Raw genomic sequence first — 21,335 nt, forward strand, 5'->3', positions numbered from 1 at the left:
TCCATATTCAACTCTGTTCTAGAAGTTACTTTAATACTTTTTTTTTTTTTTTTGGTACCGGGGATTGAACTTGGGTCCTTGTGCTTGTGCAGCAGGTGGTGAAACCACTAAGCTAAATCCCCGGCCCAGTTACTTTAATCTTTAGAGACACATATATAGGGGCCTTAATAAGGCAGGAGTTGGTTTTTGACAAACTCCTTTGACCAGAACTTGACTCAGGTTCTTTTGAGTCCTCTGCTTAACTAGGCACAACTGTGGGCTACCCACTCTATCTGTCCTTGCTGCATCCAGTTTGAACATGAATTCTGTCAGTTTAGGGGAAGTCTCTTGCCTTCTCTGGGGTCTGTCCACCTTCCCATTTTAGCATTCTAATTTGCTTTCAGCAGTAATTCTATCAAAGTCAGTATAGCCAGCAACCCCTTAATCTTGAAGTTTTCTTAGTAATGTTCCATCCGCTGATCCTCCCTGACCTTGGTTATAAATCCCCACTTATCCTTCCTTGATGGAGGCTCAGTTGATTTCATCTTGCTTCCTAATATGGTTTGTGTGTAGATGTCCCCCCAAAGCCTCACATTGTCATAGATGGGGCTTGTTTAGAGGTGGCTGGATCTAGAGTATGTGATTGACTGATGGTGCAATACCAGGATTAGGGTGCTGGGATTAAGGGTATGCGATTACTAAATCAGTGATTGGTTTGGCACTGCCCTAATCCTGGCACCCTAGATAGGATATAAAAGGGGGCAGAAAGAAGCTGCTGAGGTCCCTTGCTTGCTTTGCTTGCTACCTTCTGCCCACCATGAACTGTTTCTCCTCTGTAATGCCTGTCTGCTGTGCCACCTTCCTTGGAGCCAGCTGATTATTGACTGAAACCTCTACAAACTGAGCTAAATAAACTTTGCTCCCTTAACTTGTGGGTGTGAGTATTTTGTCTCAGCAATGAGAAGAGTAACTAAGACATTTCCCCACTGTAAGACCCATTCTAGTGGTCCCTATGCCTAATTCTTTGGTCTTCTTTGAATAAAAATCTGCCTTACCTTCTTAGTGTGTAACAAATTTTTCTTTTCTAGTAACAGTATTAAAGTAAATAATACTTTGAAAAGCAAGGTCAAAAAGTTCCAGTGCTGGGCATGGTTGGACATGCCTATAATCTTAGAGCTCTGCCAGAATTGTGAGTTTTGATGCTGTCTTGGGCTGTAGTGAGTTCAGGGCCAGCCTGAATTGAATATTGAGGCCCTGTCTCAGAAAGCAAAAACAGAATTCTAAAAGAATGTTTGTTATGGTTTAGATCTGAAATATCCCTTAATATCTCATGTGTTCAGAGATGAAATTTTGAAAGTTGGTTGGATCATGAGGGTAATATACTCATCATTAGATTAATCCATTGCTGAGTTCATAGCTGAATGAATGTATCATCAGGAGGTGTGGCCTATTTGGAGGAAGTGGGTCACTGGGGGGATAACCCAGAAGAATGTATTCTTGTCCCCCACCCCTTTCTTTTGTTCTGGTTCTCTTGCATTCTCTTTGTGTCCTGGCTGCCATTGGTTGAGCAGCTTTCTTTTACCAGGGCCTTCTGCCATGCCATTTCTGCCTTGGAGCCACCTGACCAATGACTGAACTCTGAGAAACCCAAAAGCCAAGAAACTTGTCCTTTTAAGTTGTGTGTGTCAGTGTTTTGAGTGTTGGGAATGCTAATATAGCATTAAACTGAGTGGAAGGGAGTGTAAGTGCTTCGAATTGGGATAGTGCATGGTATTCAGTGGTTTTGAGCCGAGCCCTAGAGAAGAGGTGGGTTTGGGTAGGAAGGGAAGAGGGGGCAACAGGAGCAACATTATGAGAAGTTGAGAATCAAAAGAAAGGTGTTTTAAGGGAAGAGACCTGACCCAGCTGAGGTAAGCTAGTCTTGGAGCTTCCCAGGACAGATGCTTGGGTAGAGCTGGAAAGGATCAAAAGCTCTGAGTTTCTCACTTGACAATTTGCACTAAACCAGTTTGCACTTAAACTAGTTTGCACTTAAACAGGCTTGGAGAATGGAAGGCTGTTTAAAGAAATCAGTGGAGAATTACTCTGTTTTCTGCTGCTGTAGTAGAATACCACTGACTGGGTAATTTATAGAGTATACTTGGTCAAGGTTTCAGGGACAGGGAAGTCCAAGATTGAAGGGCTACATCTGGTGAGGCCCTCATGTTTTGTCATACGGGGCAGAAGGTAGTAGTACTTGAGAGGGAGTGTGTTACTTTTTTGTGTTTGTGTCTGTGGTACCTGGGATCGAACTTGGGACCTTGTGCTTGCGAGGCAGGCAGCAGCACCACTGAGCTAAATCCCTGGCCCAATTACTTCTTTCTCGTTCCTGAGACAAAATACCTGACACCCAAAGGGAAGGGGTTTATTTGGCTTACATTTCCATAGAGATTTTAGCTCATAATCAGCTGGCTCCAAGGCAGGGATGGCAGACAGGCATCACAGAGGAGAAACAACCTGTGGCAGGCACAGGTAGCAAGGGTAACAAGGCCCTTAACAGTATCTTTCTGCCCCTTTTATTCAGACTACCTAGTGCTGTGGGGCCTGGCTCCACCATGAGTCAATCAACACACTTCAGATTCAGCCACCTCAGAGAAAGCATGAGGCTTGGGGGCGAGGCATCCAAACACGAGCCACAATAGGGAGCAAGACAGAGCAGTACTGGCCGACTTTGATTTTCTCCCAGGATCCACTCTAGAGGTAGCATTGGTTCCATCCATCAGCCTCTCCTGTCTTACAGAACCAAGTGTTAGACATGGCTATAAACCACCGATGATGAATTTCTGTTGTTTGCCCGTTTTCTCCCTTAGGCCAGAAGCTCCCAGAGGCCAGGGACAGTGATTTTCCTCCAGTGCCTCTTAATATATTAGATATTCACGGATTTGCGGGATGCATTATAGACTATTATATCTTCTTGCTAGGTTCTCTGGAGTGTTGTGAGTAGTACTTTTAATTGATTATTCCCTAATCTCACTATCATCTGGGTAAGTCAGGAGAGGTAATAATGCAGAGGCAACTCTGGTTTCTCATGCTGGCTTTTAGTGGACAGATGTTTGCAACGTACGACCACTGTGTTGTGTAAAAGATAGTAATGCAGACTTTGATTTTCTGATACAGTAAGTAGCCCTGGGTGAGATAAATCAGCCTGATGTCAAGGTTTAAGTACATTAGAGCTGCAGAGGAGGAAATTCTTTGAGCACTAACCCCCATCACTGTGCTGGATTCCCAGGAGAAGCAAAGTACAGCATTCTAAACCTTCATTACTCAAAATCTTCAAGGCGAATAAAAGTGGAATTCATTAGGAGGAAAATACTATTTTTACTCTTCTACTTGCATAGTTTTGCTTGAGAGAGTATTTCTGTGTGTTTAGGAGCATCGTTCTATTTTGGCCAATGCTTGCAGTTTTCACTTGATGACTGCTGATGTGCTTTCTCTGGGAGTTTTGTTTGAAAGCTGAGAGGAGGGCATTTTGATTCCGAATAATTCTTTTGAGTTGTACAGGCTCTTCCATTTAGGCTGGTTTAAGTTGTGTGAATCAGTGAAGATGAAACAAGCCTTATTTCCTTGTGTCTAGCTGAAAGAGCTCTGGGCTTTCTCAGCCTCTTCTCATAGTTCTCATACCTGCTCATGGCCTGGCAAACTGGTGTTGTGTTCTGGCTGTGTTGTGTCACACTGTTACTTTAAGGAATAACTCTTCAGGTAGTAAATTTTGGTTTTTTTTTTTAAAGCTCTTTGTAACTTAGGCTTTGAGGAGCTAAAGCAGTGTTGGGAATGAGTGATGATTTGCCTGGTTCTTTTCTCCTTTACCTCTTATTGGGTCCCCAGGGGAGCAAGGGTGACTTCTAGAAGGTTGGAAGAGAGGTTAGTTGTCAGTAGCTGGCATTTTTGGCACACACAGAGCATGGAAGACAAGTCAGGAAGGGGGGATGGGTCACAAGTATTTGTCCACCACAGAATCTCTCAGCAGAAGTGGTCCAGTTGTAGGATGCTAAGTGTTAATTATGAGTGAGTGAGGTTCAGGGGAAGAGGGATGGGTGAATTTTGGGACTGACTTTGCCCATACCATTAAACCATAACCCACAGAGTTGTCTGTCTCTAAGATAGAATTCCTGGCTAGGCCTCTTCCTTGTAAATTTGAATGGTTTTTAAAGAATCACTTGGTTAACAAAAACCCAATGGGGTGATTTTCTCAGGTAGAAAATATAAAATGTTGCAATTATAGATTAGGAACCCAAATACTTGAATGAATCATATAGGTCCATTTTGTAAGTGAAAATGGGCTACCTTGTACTGTAAAGAGAACCTTCTGCACAGGGTCAGTTAATGGGAGCCATTGAATTAATATGACAAAAAATATTACAGGAGAAAAGGCACACAAACTATTGTGATGATATGTTTATGTAATTTTATTTATTTATTTATTGGTGCCAGAGATCGAACTCAGGACCTTGCACTTGCGAGGCAGACGCGGAACCACTGAGCCAAATCCCTGGCTCCTTGTTTATGTAATTTTAAGTGAAGAGGGTATGGCATGTCACAGAAAAGAAGTGAAAGACCCCTAAAATCAGCTAGACCTGGGGGCCTTATATACTATTAGCAAAGGTAATAGATGATGAGTAAGGGATTTGGGGTTAGGGAAGCTAATTGTGGAAAGATGACTAGGAGATGTGTGGGGTAAACTAATGGTAAGCTAGGGATTATTTATACATAAACACTTGGGGGGCATTACAACTGGAAATTTCCTTTACACAAGGGAAATTTATGCCCTGCTTTTATTTTTACAGGGAGAAGGGAGAGACCCCCTTCTGAGTCTGGTATTTCTCAGTTTCCTTCAACTCAGAATAACTCTTTGAGCAAAGTGGCAGATTTTGATCCCCTTTACTGTGATGCAGCTGCTTTTGCTCTTTTACAGGTCACTTAGAGTGGAGCTTTGGGTTTTAAATTACTGTCTTGTTCTGTCACAGTGGTTCTCCTACTTTCTCCACACTGTTTCTCTGTGCCACTTTATCAGAAACACCACGTTGTGTATTGTGATTCCCAGTAAGGAGAAGGCTGGTGGGTACCTGTCTGAGTGAGTGGATGGATAGGTAATGGGCTGCCATACTTTTTCTGACTTGAAGAGTCTTTCTTTCCCCATTGGGTGTCATTGATGTGGCCCTCAGATCAGGGCTCTACAGATGTCAGGGAGATAAATAGTCTTAATCTGGAAAAACTTGGATTTGTTTAAGAGTCTGCCCTGTGTGAATATAACTGCACTTTTCACCTGAGAAAGTTCAGTGAGTGGCCATTCAGCCTCGGCCCACTGTCCTGTTTGCAGTCTTTCTCTTGAGGGTAATGATAGAGGCCTGTCACCACTAGCTAGCTGGGACGAGTTGGCCAGGTGGCCTGGGTATTTATACGAATGGATTCCTTCCCTCCCTTTCTATATTAAGGATCAAACCTAGGGGTACTCTACCACTGAGTGACATCCTTATCCCTTTTTATTATTTTTTTTAAAATTTGAGACCTGGTCACCGTAAGATCCCCAGACTGGATTTGAACTTGTGATCCTTCTGCCTTAACCCCTCCCTCAGTATTGCAATTACAGATGTGTGCCTTTGTGTTGCCTTGAATTGATTTCTTTTTGGTCTGAAAGGAGTTGGGGTGGAAAAAGAAATGGAGTGGCAACAGCTTTGTATTTTAAATAGAAGCTCCTTGCCTACAATATGACCTTGGAGAAGTCCCTGTTTATCCTGTTCTAACTTGTTTCCTAAGAAATGGAGTCTGGATCAGAATTAGATGATGTCTGTGGCCCTTTCCTGTTCCAGCTGTGAATTGCTGAGGGATTGGAGATGGCTAGAGGAGACATTTGCATTCCTGTTAGCCACGGGTTTTGTTTCTAGAACTCCAGGCTACTTGGTTTTTAGGATTATTTTAGCAAAATTTGTCAGAGAAGCGCAATCATGCCCGTGCAGTGCAAATATTCGCACATTCAGACACAGCCGCACCCCCCCTCCATAAAATATGAATCTGTCTGTAGTGAGCAAGCAGTGTTCATTGCTGTGAATTTTTTTCTGCAGTGCTTGCTGCCAGTCAGCTAAGCTAGAGACTCCTGGAGTAGTTGTAGTAATAATGTCTCAGGAATATAGAGAGAAACCTGGCACCTTTGGAGACCTGCTGATACGTGACTTCACCCCTCCCCCTCATTTTAAAACCTGGTCTGTTAATGATTGAAACTAATTATGTCTTTGGTCTTTTTACGTTTGCAATTCAAATGCTACTTAAAGCCCGTTGTTTGCTTTTGTTTGCTGTGAATCCTGGGCTGCCATCTGAAGCACAACTTGATGATTGTGTATTATCATCTTGGGTTAAGTGCTGTCTCATTGCTTTGCAGGCTGCCTGCTGTTTCCCCGGGGAGATCATGAAACGAGGTCGCCTTCCCAGCAGCAGTGAGGATTCTGACGACAATGGCAGTAAGTCCTGCTTTGTTGTTCTTGGAACCTACTAGGGTTTGGTCAGTGTAAAAACATGATTTTTTAATGTAATGCTTTAAATAGCCAAGGCCCTTTGCATATCAGGCAGGTCAGAGAAAGCCAGGCCTGGAGAAACACATCTGAGTGTGATACTGCAGCTCTGTAACTGGATCTTTCCGGGTAAGGTTGATTGCAGGCAGGCATTCCTTAGGCTTCCTGTTTGTTATCCAGGCATGAATAATCCAGTTCCAAGAGTCCTTCGTGTGTCTGTTTTTCTTAAACATCGTTTATGGCACTTTGTGCTTGCTTTTTATGAAAAGGGAACTTAATCAAAGCCAAGTAATTATTAACTAGTTCAACTCCAAACAAAGGAAGATTGAGGACTACCTAATGGGATGTGAACAGAGCAAGCCCAGGTTCTTCTTGGGTGCGGAAGTCCCTGCTCTTCCCTTGGTTTTAATGTGACACTTTCATACTACTGCTGTGTGCATCTCAGCTCTCTGGAACCTCATTTTCTTTTTGGTACCAGGGATCAAACTCAGGACCTTGCGCTTGCAAGGCAGGCATGGTGCCACTGAGCTAATTCCCCGGCCCCAGGAACCTCATATTTTCTCAGTGCAGCTGAGAACCAGAAGTTAGTTGGCTTCCAGGCAGTCAAAATAAATGTCTCAGGCCAGGGATTTAGGTCAGAAGCACCTCACCGGCCTTGAAAACGCAAGGTCCTGAGTTCGATCCCTGGTACAAAAAAAAAAATGTTGCACAATATCTGGATTAAGAAGCTAACAGACTAGAGAAGAGCTCCTTAGACAATGGAAGGAAATTTTGTGCCTAGCACAGTCCCTGAGCCCGTTAGCTTGTTGACATTATAGATTAAACTCAAGAAACCTTGAAAAATGCTTGCTGTAGTATGTGATGGGAAAGGAATGTCACCTCAGACACATGTCAAAACAGCTGTGCTATGCAGTCAACAGGGCAGTTGTAGAGTTGTCTTTTTGATGTGCTGTAGAAATACATGCATGAACTCAGAGGTGAGGGTCAGGGAAATCTATAGAGGAGGTGAAGGTTGGGCAGTTCCTGAAAGATGAAATAGGTTTTAGGCAAATGGGATTGTCTTTAGTTTCCTGGTCTGTTAAACTGTCAGCAGGTTAAGAGCTGCACATTAGAAAGTGAGGGTTTGTTGCTGCAGGGGGCTGTGTTGATAGCCAAGGAAAATGTAGGAGGGAATCAGGAACATGAAACATAGCCACATGGCATTTTGGTTTGTGCTCTTGGTGCAGGCATGGAGCAGTGGGAAGTAGAATTGGAGGCAGTGGGCATAGTGTCAGAGGTTTGGGTGTAAAGTACAAAAGTAAACTGACCAGACCTGAAAGGTTGGTGTGAGGAGCTAAGGGATTGGGGCTTTTAGGGCAGGTAGAGTAGCTACTGATACTAGGAGCAGGGGAGGGGTTAACTAAGTAAGAGAGGGTATAGGCTCTAAAGAGAAAGGCTTTTCTCTTATTTTAGAGAGAGGTATTTCAGGTGGGACCCAGCTGCAGGCAGGTAAAGCCACTTGTATGAGCCTTTGGGAGTGCTGCCTTCTGAACTTGAGGCTCTGTAGATTCACAGCCCTTCCTACTTGTTTGCTCCAGTGTTTACAGTTTAAAGTACTATTTCCTCAGGCAAAAGCAGGCTTTGGTATTCTCTGCCCTTCTGTGTTGCCTGTCAAAGTGTCCTCATGAGTTGTTAAGTACTCAGTAAATGCTTGCTGCTTGCTTGAGTACGCAGTTTGGTCTTGCAGCAATTTAAAGAAAAGCCTTGCTGTTTAGGTGCAGAATTAATCAGAAGGTCTTAGGAATTATTTCCATATACTAACATTGCCCAATGAAAGGCTAAGTGTTCTACTTTATTTATTTATTTGTTTATTTATTTGTTTTGGCATTGAGCCACAGGTTTGTGTTTACTCTTTGCTAGCATCATCACCTCATTTCCTCCCAGGGGAGAGATGGGTTATAGAAGGTTCTAATTATTCTTGAGGCTCTTCTCTCAAACTTAGGGCCTTCTCTTTTGCAGACTGGCATTGTCCAGTAGGATGGAAATTTTTAATGCATCTCAGGAACTGAATTTTAAAACTTTACTAAACTAAGTTTAGATTTAAAAAGCCGTATGTGCAGTTCTGGACACATTGCTAGTCTAGTCCTCCTTTGCTGCCCACAGGCTCCTGCCAGCCCAGAAGGTCCTTATATTAGTGAGCCCAGGTTGCTACAACAAACCACCAAAGACGGGTGGTTTAAGCAACAGGATTTTTCTCAGTTTTGGAGGCTGAAAGTCCAAGATGAATGTATATGTCTGGAGGTTTGGTTTCTTCTGAGGCTTCTCTTCAGCTTGCAGATGGTCTTTTCCTCATTGTATTCTCCTGTGGTCTTTCCTGTCTTGTAAGTATGTTTCCTCTAATTGCGCTAGTCAGATTGGACTAGAGCCCATCACCCTATCAGCCTCTTTTTAACTTAATCACTGCTTTTAGGCCCCTGTCTCCAAGTATAGTCACATTTGGACGGACTAGGACTCAGGGTGTCAAAATGTGAATTTTATTTAGGGGGTGGGTATCATAGTTGAGCCCATAGCAGACCTTGAAGACAAATGTTTCACCTGAAAATGTTCCCCCACCTTGAACTGTGGTTAGAGAGGAAAGAGGAAGAGGAGGAAGAGAGAGTCCAAAGTTCTCACGAGAATTGTGTCCATCAAAAGTAACCTTTTCTGTAATGAACGATTTTCTTTCCTAATTTGTTCATGCTTGTGTGGCCTCCCTGAAGAAGCTATGGGCTGAGGATTAAGGTAAAGATTTCTAGGATGCTGGAGGGTTAACCTAGATAGGTGCCAAAGCTCACTTCTGTCCTAGCTCTAGGCTAGACATGGAAATCTGACCTTGATGGGAGGGGTAGGGATGATAGTTGTTAGTAGAAGGTAGGCTGTACTTTTGTTAAACAGTTGGTTTGATATAAAACATATGTTGATGCTTTATGCTTGTGCGGCCTGTCCAGGCTCAATGATTTGACAGTTATGGTAGATGATGATAGTGGTAAACAAAACAGCTTCCATTAAGAATTCCTGGGATGTCTAGCCTTACAAAAATATGCACGTATTCATGGCATGGAACACATCCCTCCGTTCTCTCTCCAGGGCAGCTGGTTCATAGTGTAGGTCTTTGTCTCTGAGTTGTTTACTTACACTGGAGCTGGTCCCTTTGTATGTATGTGGTGGTGGTGTCAGGGGTGGCACCACCCGTGAGGATCTGTGCCTTTTTTCCCATAGTAGGTCCGTAAAGGGAGCTCTGCCTGTTAGTCACTTCCCATGTGCTGCACGCCTCAGCTGGGCCCGTGGATTTGGAGAGTCTTGCTTACAAGAAGGGCTGGGTCTGTACAGTGGCCATGCCCCAGCCTCTCTAGCCTGCAGGCCAGACAGAATTTGGCAGCAGTTCCCAGCCCACCACAGAGCCGTGTCCAAGTGGAGGAGAGGCAGCCTGGTCCAGGGAAGACCAGTGTGTGATATTTACAGTTGGGGACAGATGGGCATTTCTGTGCCAGGTGTGAGTCCTCATGCAGCTGCAGTCACTGCTGTCGGAGCCTTTCTGCAGGCGCCCATCCCTGCAGTTGGATGGAATAGTTAGTGTCGGGTGTTTGCAGGCACTGTGTAATTTCTGGGCTCCTGGGACTGGGTGGCCCAGCCAAACTCTGAAGTTACACATTGTGCCAGGGCGTGGCCCAGGGAAACAAGCCCTTAATTTCCTGCTTCACAGACTGGGATGCTCTGTCCTTGGGGGTTTTGGCAGTGTCGGAATGGGTCCACGAGCTACTTTCACGATTGTCAAAAGCTAAAGATTCTCTTATTTTCTGCAGAAGCTGGTTAAAACATCAAGTGTCCTTTGGGCAGGAATTATATATTACTGGTTGTCAATGAATAGTTCCAATCTGTATCCTTATATATTATTTCCTACAAAAATTAGAAAAGAATTAAATAGTACTTAATAACAGTATTCTTATCTGGCATTTTACCCTTTTTCCAGAACATTCAGTCTTTGGTAGGGTAAGGTAGACAAATACAAGTGATATTTTTTGTTTTGTTGTTTGTTTGGTACTGGGGATTGAACCCAAGGGCTCACACAGGCTAGGCAAGTGCTCTGGCACTGAGCTACATCTTCAGCCCTTTTCAGTTTTTTATTTTGAGACAGGCTTTCATTATGTTGACCATGCTGGCCTCAAACTTGGCAGTAGTTATGATTATAGGCATACACCATGACACTGGACAGTTTTGTTTTTAAAGTGGTTGCTTCTTAAAGATCCAGAGGAAAACTGGTTCCTTTCCCTTTCAAAAAGAATGATAGAGGGGCTGAGGATTTAGCTCAGTGGTTCCGCCGCCTGCCTTGGAAGTGCAAGGTCCTGAGTTCACTCCCCGGTACCAAAAAAAAAAATGATAGAAGTGAGCTGATTGTCTATAAAGTTACCCCTGAAGTTGTGAAGCCGGGGTTACTGTATCTAACTTAACTAATTTCAGGACTTTGTTGGCTGACCTCTGTGGGAAGAAGATCTGGAGACTGGCATTGTGGGGGGACCTCCCTGGTGCCCTGGTTTCCACGTTTCCACCCCTGAACTGCAGTGGAGACACTTCTTTCTGCTTGGGTTACTCTGCCTCCCCGGCGACAGGGAAAGGGTAGAAAAGAGAGGATTGAAATTCGAACCTTCTAATTTGCCTTTGGGTGATGAATGCAGATGAGTGGTGGACATGAAGTTACTGCGTGGAATGGACTTCTGCTTTTCCTCGGCTCTCTGGCCTTGTTTATGTAGATAGTGAAGGGAGACTAATATTCTTGGTGAGCCTACTCTCCTTAGACCCCTTTAGATCTCATTGGATTTTATCGATTTCCTCACATGTTTTGAAAACTTAACCTTTTTCTTACACTTGATTATCTGGGCTTGGTTACCCTTCATGTAAGTCTTCCTTGGTCTCATTTGCATAAAAGGTACCTCTGCTTCCAGTTCTGTTCTTGTTTGACTTTGTATTTAATTTTCTCCTTTTCTGTCATTAGTTGTATCTTCTGGTACCAAAGAGTTTTGTAGGGATTCTTGAAACATAGGAATTCTGGCTCAAATACTGCAGAATATGTGTTATACCTTTGCTCTTCAAGGTACACAGATGGGTGGCCAGTTTTCAAATTTTCTTTTTGCTTTGCATCTTGCAGCAAAGCACCATCTTGGCCAAAGGAATGACCACAAAGTGATCTCCTCTACAGATGAATCTTATTTGGTCTTTGGACTTGCACCTTAGGAGGAAGGAGGGTGACTATGAAGTGTTGGTGTGTTGGTTTGTTGAAGGCCCAAGTGTTTACTGTTTAAGTAGGTTGAACATTCCTGGGCTGGTTCTTTGAGTGTAAGTGTGATGCCTTTGTTTTTCAGAAGGTGGAACTGAGTTAGACGCAGAAGTCAGCTGGGCGGGGCTGGAAGAGCTCTGGCAGGTGTAGGCTCAGCCCTTAGTGCAAACCACAGTTATCTCAGATACTTGTCTTCTGTCATGCGGTTAAAGCTAATACTAACAACTACTTGAAGTTTGCTTAGTTTCAGGTAAGAACTTATGTGGCATTGCTTTACTTGCATAAGGATAGCTTAGCTTTTAAGTGGTGCACAGGGTGTATGTCAGGTCTGTGCCTGATACTGTGTGACAGTGTTGGAGTGGATACTTGTTGGTGCCGCATGTTAAGTGTCAAGCTGGTTTAATGCTACTAAAGGCAGAAGCATGTTATTTAGTGTCCATGAGCAGTGTCCAAGACACAGGAGAGTCGCTGTTTGGTTAGTGGCAAGATTTTTTCATAGGTTATGAACATGGAGCCTGAGGTTCATTCCAGTTTCAGAGGCTTTCTTGCATAGCACAGCCTAGGAAACAGCACATAGAAGTTACCTCATGTAGGGTGTGTTCAATATGTATTAGATTTACTCTTGAGGTTTTCCTTTATTGTAAATCTAAGGCAAGATAAGAGGCTATTTTTAATATTTCAAAAGGAACAGTCAGGATGTCTGTATAATAAGACCAGAAAGAAGGGCTCAGAATGTTGTGCATGAGCAGGGTCCATACTCCCTGTGCTGTGATCTATGGGCCTTTTATAACTTTGTCTTATCCCCAAGGTTCTGTTTTAAAGGGATATTAAAAGCAAGACAAAAGTCCCCCCTTGTTTTCAGTGTTTAATGTAGAATTGCTGTTGCTTGAACTGTGTATATCAGGAATTGTTGACAAAGTCTTGCTATTATAATTTAGGCTGGACTTGAACTCACCGTGTAGCCCTGGCTGGCTTCAAACTCATGGCAGTACTTCTACCTCAGCCTCCCAAGTGCTAGGATTACAGGCACGTGCCACCATGTCTGGCTTATGTCAAGAATTTTAAGTCATTTAAATTTGACACCCAGCACTCTTGTCTTGTGAATGGCAATAAAATGACTTTAGTCATTTTTACCAAATTTTCACAGTTCCCAGCTTCTCTCCTGGAAAGCAAAAGGAAAAGAAAAGTCATATGCTTTGGTTTGTCATTAAATATTAGTATTCTGGAAACCCCAGCAAAGGGCAACACCATCCAAGCATTTTGTAGTACACAGTTTTGACCAAGTTCCTGGTATTCTGCTATAGTGCGATTATAGTGTGAATCACTGTCTCAGTCCTTTCAGTTTGAAATACTCTTATTTCTAGTTTGACCTGCCCCAACTCCCACACTTTACGAAGAGTTTTGTAACATCACTTTTTTAATTAAACAGGAATGTAAAATGTTTTGGTAGTATTCCAGGAGCTTCCTAACCTTTTGGGCCAGAGACTGTGGCTGTAGGCAGGGGTCTGGTGTAATAATGGTGAGACAATCTTGCCTTTGACTCCCATGAATGCTTCCATAGATGGAGGTGCATTCTAAGCAGGAAGCCATAGCCTTACCCATTTGTCTTTGAATATTGCTTTATTTTCCTTGACCTCATTTTCTTTGAGCTCAAAACCATGTCTTCTGGTAGGTAAAACACTAGTATATTCTTGGTGCCTGCCACCTTCATTTTTTTTTTTAATATAACTTCTCCACCTTTCAAAAAATATTGAATTTCTTGTATGCATACCACTGACATTTAGGCTATGTACTCTGTTGTAAATTCCATGCCTTCTACTAATGGGCTCTTGATAGAGGAACTGCCTGCCTTTGATACAAGCAAGAGAATCAAGAGGAAGAGATCTCTCACAGCCAAGCTCTGCAGTTCCTTCTCATCACTTCTCACTGGTTCAGCAGCAGCCATGTCTAGGTTTTAGACAGATCACACATGTAAGGCGAATACAGAGATTTTTCTTTTTCCTCACTGTTAATGGATGAAAGGATTCCTTCATCTGCATGTTCCTAACTTGATTTCTGCCTTTCCTTTTATCTGTAATGACCAGTTACAGAACTTTTTCAAGTTGGGCTTACCCATGTCCCCAGAATATTTCTTTCAGAGTAGGGGTAAAATGTTCTGAAGTACTTACTGAAATGCTGGGGGCCACCTGTAGGGAGTCCATTTTGCTGATGTAATAGCAGCCAGTTGACCTAGTAACTGGTCATAGAACAGGTGCTCAAGCATAGCGCTGACTCGTTGCTGGTTGGAGGCAAGCTCAGCAATCCTCTTTAGTTTTGGTTGTTGCAAATCTGATGATAGGCTTAAGTGCAGAATCTATTTCATAACGTCCCCAAGGTCTCATTGGTGCTTTAATTCTGTGTCCCTGACTCTGGATTCTGTAGGGATAAAGGCTGCTATTTGAGTAACAGGTGGTTGGTTGTACTGGTAGAGTGCCAGCTCCTTATGCTTTGGCTTCCACCTTTTTCAGCTTAACATCCGGGAAATGGTGTAGTAAATATTCAGGATTAGGTACTGATTGTTAAGGATGGGACTTGGAAGTATTGCTAGTAAGTTGAACTAAAACTGCAGTGGTTATAAGGGCTGTTTTGGGTCTTTGGCCAGCAGCATCCTTCATGGATCTTGAGAAAACAATCCAAAAATTTATTTGAAACAAGAAGAGACCCAGAACAGCAAAAGCAATTCTAGGTAACAGAGACATGGCAGGGGGTATTACAACCCCCAACTTGAAACTATACTACAATGCTACTGTGATAAAAACAGCATGGTACTGGCAAAGAAACAGACCTGAGGACCAGTGGAACAGATTAGAAGATGCAGAAACAACTCCAGACATACTCAGCCACCTCATCTTCGACAAAGGAGCCAAACACCCTCACTGGAGGAAAGATAGCCTCTTTAAGAAATGGTGCTGGAAAAATTGGATCTCTTACCATGCACTAAACTAAAATTGAAGTGGATTAAAGATCTAAATATAAAAACAGAAACGCTAAACTGGCTGGAACAGAGGTTAGGTAGAACTCTTGAAGACATCAGTGTAGGAAAAGATTTTATGAACAAAACCTCAGTTGCCCATGAACTAGCACAATCAATCAACAAGTGGGATCTCTTCTTACTAAAAAGCTTCTGCACAGCAAGAGAAACCACCAATAGTGTGAAGAGACAACCCACAATGTGGGGAAAGATTTTCACCATCCGTCCCTCAGACAAAGGTCTACTATCTCGAATCTATAAAGAACTTAAAAAAATCAGACCTCCCAAATTTAAAGACCCAATCCAAAAATGGGCATCTGAAATGAACAGACATTTCTCAGACAAAGAAGTAGAAATGGCAAATAAACATGAAAAATTGTTCAACATCACTGGTCATTTGAGAGATGCAAATGAAAACAACACTAAGATTCCACCTCACTCCAGAAAGAATGGCTGCTATCATGAAATCAACCAATAACAAATGCTGGCGGGGCTGTGGGGAGAAAGGAACCCTGCTCCACTGCTGGTGGGAGTGTAGACTGGTGCAACCACTGTGGAAATCAGTACGGAGATACCTCAGAGAACTAGGACTGGAAGTCCCCTTTTACCCTGCTATTCCACTGCTGGGGATCTTCCCCAAAGAATTAAAAGAATCATACCATAGTGATATATGTGCGCCCATGTTCATAGCAGCACAGTTTGTAATAGCTAAAACTTGGAAACAGCCCAAATGCCCATCAACTGGAGACTGGACAAAGAAAATGTGTTTTTTTTAAATAAAATGGAGTACTACTCAGCCATTAAAAACGAGAAATTAGACACATTTACAGCTAAATGGATGCACATTGAGGTGATACTCTCAAGTGAAATAAATAGGACACACATGAATAAATACCGAATAGTTTCTCTAGTGTGAGAAACTGAAAGTATAAATAAGGACTAAAAGGTATAATAGATAATGTGAAATAGGAGGAAAAGGTACAAAGGGGAAGGGGAAATGGGAGAGGTAGGGGAAAGGAAAGCAGGGAATGGAATTAATATGAGAAAATGAAAAAAAGGGGAACAAAGTCTTTGTAAATAGGGAGGGATGGAGAGGTTGAAGGGAGGGCAGGGGAAGGGGGAGAAATAAGAACCAAGAGAGATTATGTAAAGGTGCAGATTTGCAATGATGAATGTCATTATATTGTACACCTAAAATGTACCAGTAAAAAGATATACAGTTTTTTAAAAAAAGAGGGAACCTCTAATTGTCCATGTAATAGATTAATAGGAGGCAGGGGCATAGGTGGAGAAAAGGGGCTGGAAAGTTCAGTTGATGATTTGACTTGATATGTCCCTAGTGGAAAGAGTCTTGTAGATTTCTGACCTTAAGTAGAAATGGAGCTGATATTAATTGCAGTAGGGATGTAAGTGGCAGAGGTATGGTTTAAAGTGAAGCTCAGTTTTTGGAATGCATGTCTGACAGTGTCCTCTGTGTGCTGGCCTGGAAGCACCAATTTTTTTTTTTTTTTTTGGTACTGGGGATCGATGTAAGGACCTTGTGCTTTCGAGGCAGGCGGCAGCACCAATGAGCTAAATTCCATGGAAGCACCAATGTTTATGGGAACATGGAAGAGGAGGAATCCAGAGTGGGGGCCAGGAAAGAGAATTGCATTGAGGCAGAGAGAGCATCTTAACCAAGGTGGAGCCCTCTGTGCTGCAGAGATGTCTCAGGTCAGAGCATAGTTCAGCCTTGTTGGCAGTTCGAGGCCATTGATGGTATTAGGGCATCTCCTTGGAAGGAAGGGAGGAAAGAGTCAGTGGCATTTTCTTGGGAAAGTGGAATAGGCAATTTTAAAGTTGTTTCGAGGTTCCCTGTTTTAGGGAATGCTAAAAGTTTTATGCCTTAAGAAAGTTAAAAAACAATTGTTTTTAATATTTTGGGCATGGCCTTAGGATTTAGCATAGTGATCTTGGCATCTAGAGAGCTTATTGACAACTCAGTAGGATGTTTTCCAATTTGTATGTAATAATGTGAGGCTGAACTTCTATGAAGTACAGGCTCCATCCGCGTGGTGCTCTGCAGTGCTATCCGCTTGTGTGCTGTCCTGTACCCAGCAGACCCGTGACCACCCTAGGCCTGCTTTGGAAAATGAGCGTTCATTTAAAAGCCTTGTGAGGGCAGGAAGGGCATCTGGGGAAGGACACACTGAGGACTCAGTGACCTGTGCGCTTTCTAATTATGTGTGTGTTTCCTCAGGCCTGTCTACTACGTGGTCCCAGAACTCTCGGTCCCAGCACAGGAGAAGCTCCTGCTCCAGACATGAAGATCGGAAGCCCTCGGAGGTACTTCCTCAATGCTTGGCTGATTGTGCATGTCATACACGTGTGTGCACGAGTACACGCTCCCACACACACCTCCTGAGTGTGTCTGTGTGCAGTCCTGGGTGAGTCACTTAACTCCTGGTGCCCCAGTTCACCCCCTGTAAGATGGGGTAATGCAGGTGTGTATCTCATAGGATTCTCCTGAGGAGTAAGTGGGGTAAAACATGTAGATGCATACATACAAAGCACACGAATAGTTCCTGGCACATAAAAAGTGCTCAGTAAATGTTAGCTATTATTATTAATTGTATTCTTTTTTTCCTTTCCTGTTCCATCTTCGCTGGCTCCCAACAACTTTTCTTCTGGCCAGGAGATGAGCGGGTTCAGCTGCTGCCAAGTCACTGCCAGCCTCAAGTTAGTTTTAGCCATGAATTTGTGGCTTATTTGGCAACAACCCAATGTAATTCTGGGAGTTTTGTTTTGGGGATTATGCTTAAGGCTCCCCCCCTCTTTCTCAATTTGTTTCCCATCTTATGTTTCCCCTGCTGCCTCGCATTTTGTTGTTTATCTTCCTATCTCAGATTGCTTTTAGGTGTATTTCCCTGCTGGCCTTTGTTGGTTAGGGGACCTTACTTGTCCTGAGACTATTTTCTCTGAAAACCTTTGCTGGACTCTGAGGATTCAAATAAGGCATTTTAGTTTATCATATTTTTCAAGTGAGCAGATTATGGGAAAGAGCTTTTGGGTGGAACTTTTGGATTTTTTGCTGCTTCTTGATGGGATGACTTTGAAGTTGGCATTCTGTAATGGCAGCACACAGAGAGGCAGGCATCCGTTGGAGTTGGGATATGACAGGGAAGCCAAGTGGGTGCTGTGTCAATGAGTAGACGAGTTCGTTGGCTGTGGAATAACAGCTCCCATGAGGAAACTTGTACATCCTTCAGGATTGCAGAGAACCGTCCTAGATGCACTTACATGTGAGGTCTATCTAGGGTTGGTAGGCAGGTGGCCATTTCACTCCTTGGGTTTATTCCAGGCTTTTGTTCATATGACCTGTAGCTACTGGTTTCCTTGCTGCCTTCCTAACCCTGGCACATGCTGTGCTACTATTATTTTAGTGCAGGAGTGCAAGGGGCCCTAACAGCTGTGAGCTAGGCCTAGCAGTGGAGTTGGAGCACTTGTCCAGCCCCTGTACCAAGCAGCAGGGACCTTGTGCTGGCCTTGTCCCTGACCCATGTAAATTTCTCTTGAGTTCAGTCTGCTTTGTACTTAATGGCCTCGTGTTGAACTCTTCCAGGGACTCGGGAGCTTAGTCCATTTGAGAGTGTCTGTTTCAGGTCTTGACCAGCACTTCCTCTGGGTCTTGGAGTGAAGGAATGGTGGGCTGCCTTTTCTTACCTTGTTACTTTTCTTACCTTGTCAAACTCCTTTGTGATTTATTTGTGTGACTTAGTTGGAATATTTTACCTGATGTGCTTCCTGAAGGTGTAGACACATGGCTTAGGTTTAAAGGACTTTTCTCTGGGGCCAGGGGACAGCACTGGGCTGGATACGTGCTTTGGGAACCTGATATTAGGTGTGCTTTTGTGCAAGATGCATGGCTAGGCTCTTTCTTCTTAATAGGCCTGTAGAAATGAGGACTGGCATTCCAGGGGCTAAGCCCAAGTTGGAAAGGCAGCCTGGAGAAGTGGCCTTTTTATTCAGGCACTGTCTCAGACTTTATTATGGTGAAGTTGATTAAAGTGATGACCAATGTGAAAAGCCACCAGGAAAAACAAATATGGACCTATTAGCAGGCATATGATGTGAACTGCTGTTAGCAGCACAAGAAAGAACTCCCTGTCCTGAGAGGAGAGGGTTCTGCATTGTGGCTTGTGTAAACAAGGGCAGCTTACAGATGCAGGCTTGCTCTGTGCCAAACACAACCTTGGGCAGCACTCATGCCAAGGGCAGAACTTCCTTATGTAGCCTTTAGACATGAGTGGGCTGGGGACGAGGGAGGCAGCTGTGCAGCCTTGGCTTCGAGACTGTGCTATGCCATGCCAGGGGTCTGCTCTTGCTGATGGGATTTTCACAGGCTGTGAGTCCTCCGAGGAGCAGGTGTAGGGAAGTCTCCCTTCTGGCTGTTGCCTTTTTTTCTGTGGTGAGGAATTGGGGTGCTCTCTCGGCAAAGGGGCACTTTTGAAACTTGTGGTTTTGTTTTTGGGGCAGTGGAGAGTGGATTCTCTGTTTCCCTCTTACTCCCCCTGGGGGGTGGAATGGAAGCGTGCCAGCATGATCCGCAAACCTGCGCTCTGACTTGGGCCTCCAGGGCCTTCCTGTTAGCTTCTCTCCCAGAGCTCTTCAGGCCTTTGGTTTTGCTGGCACCAGGTCATCCTGGACCTTGTCCTCACCAGACACTTAGCTAAAAATCCTGGTGCCTGGGGGTGTAAGGGCTGATTGAGGGCAGTCAGTATAGAAGATGAGGTGCTTGCTGATGCTTGGAGTAGGTTTCAGCTTGATGTACTTGTATGGTTAATGGAGTTTTATTTCTAAATACCGATCTAAAGGGCTCTCCCCTTTTTTATTTCGGCAGTAGTGGGGATTAAAGTGTGATATTTCCCCCAAGAGATTTTTCAGGGGCATGTGTTCAGCGGCCCTCTTGGTCACTTGAGAGTCCTTAGTTTGGCAAAAGGACAGAAGATGCTTTTGTTGTTTTGTTGATTTGCCATAGTCACTGCTGTGTGTGCTCTGCCTGTGTTAACCAAGGGAGTGAGAGGGCAGTGTTGTGTCAGCTGCTGCTGCCCAAGCCTGAGCGAGGTAAAAGGTGTGTCAGGTGAAGGGTTTCTGTAATAGGTCAGACTTGTTCTCTGTCGATACAGTGACCTTGTTACACTGCAGCTCCATGGTTACCCTGCAGCTGCCAGTGCTCTGGGAAGGAATGCAAATATCAAATGTCTGTATCCTTTTCTCTCCTGTCCAGGTGTTTAGGACAGACCTGATCACCGCCATGAAGTTGCATGACTCTTACCAGCTGAACCCAGATGAATACTACGTGTTGGCAGACCCCTGGAGACAGGAGTGGGAGAAGGGCGTCCAGGTGCCTGTGAGCCCAGGAACCATCCCACAGCCTGTGGCCAGGTAGAGGTTTCCCCAGGAGAATCATGCCTCAGTACCCTCTGATCCATTTTTTCCCCTCCAGCCAGGAGCCTGAAGAGACAACTTCTGAGTTAGTGAAATACTGTGAGATCTCAGCGGGCATACAGATGTGTCAGGAACAGAATTCAGTCACAAAGGGAAGTGACAGCCATCATAGGAGGTGCCACTCTTAGGGATGGAGGCTAGTGCCCAAGGTATTCTTGGGAGTAGCTGGCTAGGGGAGGGAATTTGGATGCCCCTGTGGCTGCTTCCTTTCTCTCTCTACTCCACGTTGTGTCTGGCCTTGCTGGGTAGTGCAGTGGTACTTCTGGAGCAAGTGCTTGATTCTGCTTTTGAGGAGGACACGTGTGGGGGACCTGTCAGGCCAGGGTCTTAGAGGAGGAATTTATATGACAGATGGATTGTTCCCAGATGTTGTTGAGCAACATTTTCTGGATCTACTGACTAATCACTTTCCTTTCAGGGTGGGCCCTCCCTGACTGTTGTCAGTTTGCTCATTTCGTCATTGTCCGGCTCCTTTGACCTTTTGGGGAAAGGGTTCATTGCCCTCTCTATTGGGCCAGCACCTGGTTTCTCTGCTGCAGCATTGGTCAGCTTTGCAAAATGGCCTCTTTTTATCATTGCCGAGTATGTACTGAACTTAGCTGATGGTCCTCACTCACTCTTGTGTATCTTCAGGTACTCGATAGGTTTTGGTTGTGGTCATGTTGGGATTTCTGAGGAGTCTGTTCTAGGTGACAGATGTCCAGATCACTGTGGTCCATTGTCAGTGGGTGGGGCAGCCCCCAGGGCCCATGGAAGCCGGGTCCTAGCCCATGGGCAGGGTGCTCATTGGGTTCTGCAGGGCTCTAGTGTGCCTGCCAAAGCCTGACCTGACGTGCAGCACTGCCCCTTCATCATGGCAGTGCCTGTCCAGGAGGTGGAGCCCAGGATGGAAGAAGTGGGCACTGACAGAGTTTGTGGAGGCTTTCACTTGAAACGGTGCCTTGGCTGGAGTAGGAGAAATGAATCCCTCAGTTTCCTATCTCAGTGTCACAGATAAAATCACTCCTTTAATGATAAGGGTAATAAA

At 44.2% G+C, this 21,335-nt stretch overlaps 1 protein-coding gene across 10 annotated transcripts in view; it reads left to right on the plus strand.

The window, feature by feature from the left end:
• Jade1 (jade family PHD finger 1) overlaps positions 1–21,335 on the plus strand; it is a 62,151-nt gene that overhangs the window by 14,326 nt on the left and 26,490 nt on the right. For 6 of the 10 annotated variants that reach the window (XM_004854961.4, XM_004854963.4, XM_004854962.4 and 3 more), the window contains exons 2-4: positions 6,392–6,470; positions 17,061–17,146; positions 20,088–20,245. In XM_004854961.4, coding sequence (XP_004855018.1) covers positions 6,419–6,470; positions 17,061–17,146; positions 20,088–20,245 — 296 coding nt within the window. In that variant the 5' untranslated portion in view covers positions 6,392–6,418. Of the gene's footprint in view, positions 1–1,191; positions 6,216–6,391; positions 6,471–6,531; positions 8,882–17,060; positions 17,147–17,474; positions 17,540–20,087; positions 20,246–21,335 lie in introns of those variants that run through there. The other 4 variants (XM_087193282.1, XM_013075900.3, XM_087193281.1 and 1 more) reach the window with 4 other exon arrangements.

The sequence above is a fragment of the Heterocephalus glaber genome, unplaced genomic scaffold (assembly GCF_053883595.1).
Source record: "Heterocephalus glaber isolate CG9 unplaced genomic scaffold, H.glaber_assembly_v1.0 deba00001586, whole genome shotgun sequence".
Classification (NCBI taxonomy): Eukaryota; Metazoa; Chordata; class Mammalia; order Rodentia; family Bathyergidae; genus Heterocephalus; species Heterocephalus glaber.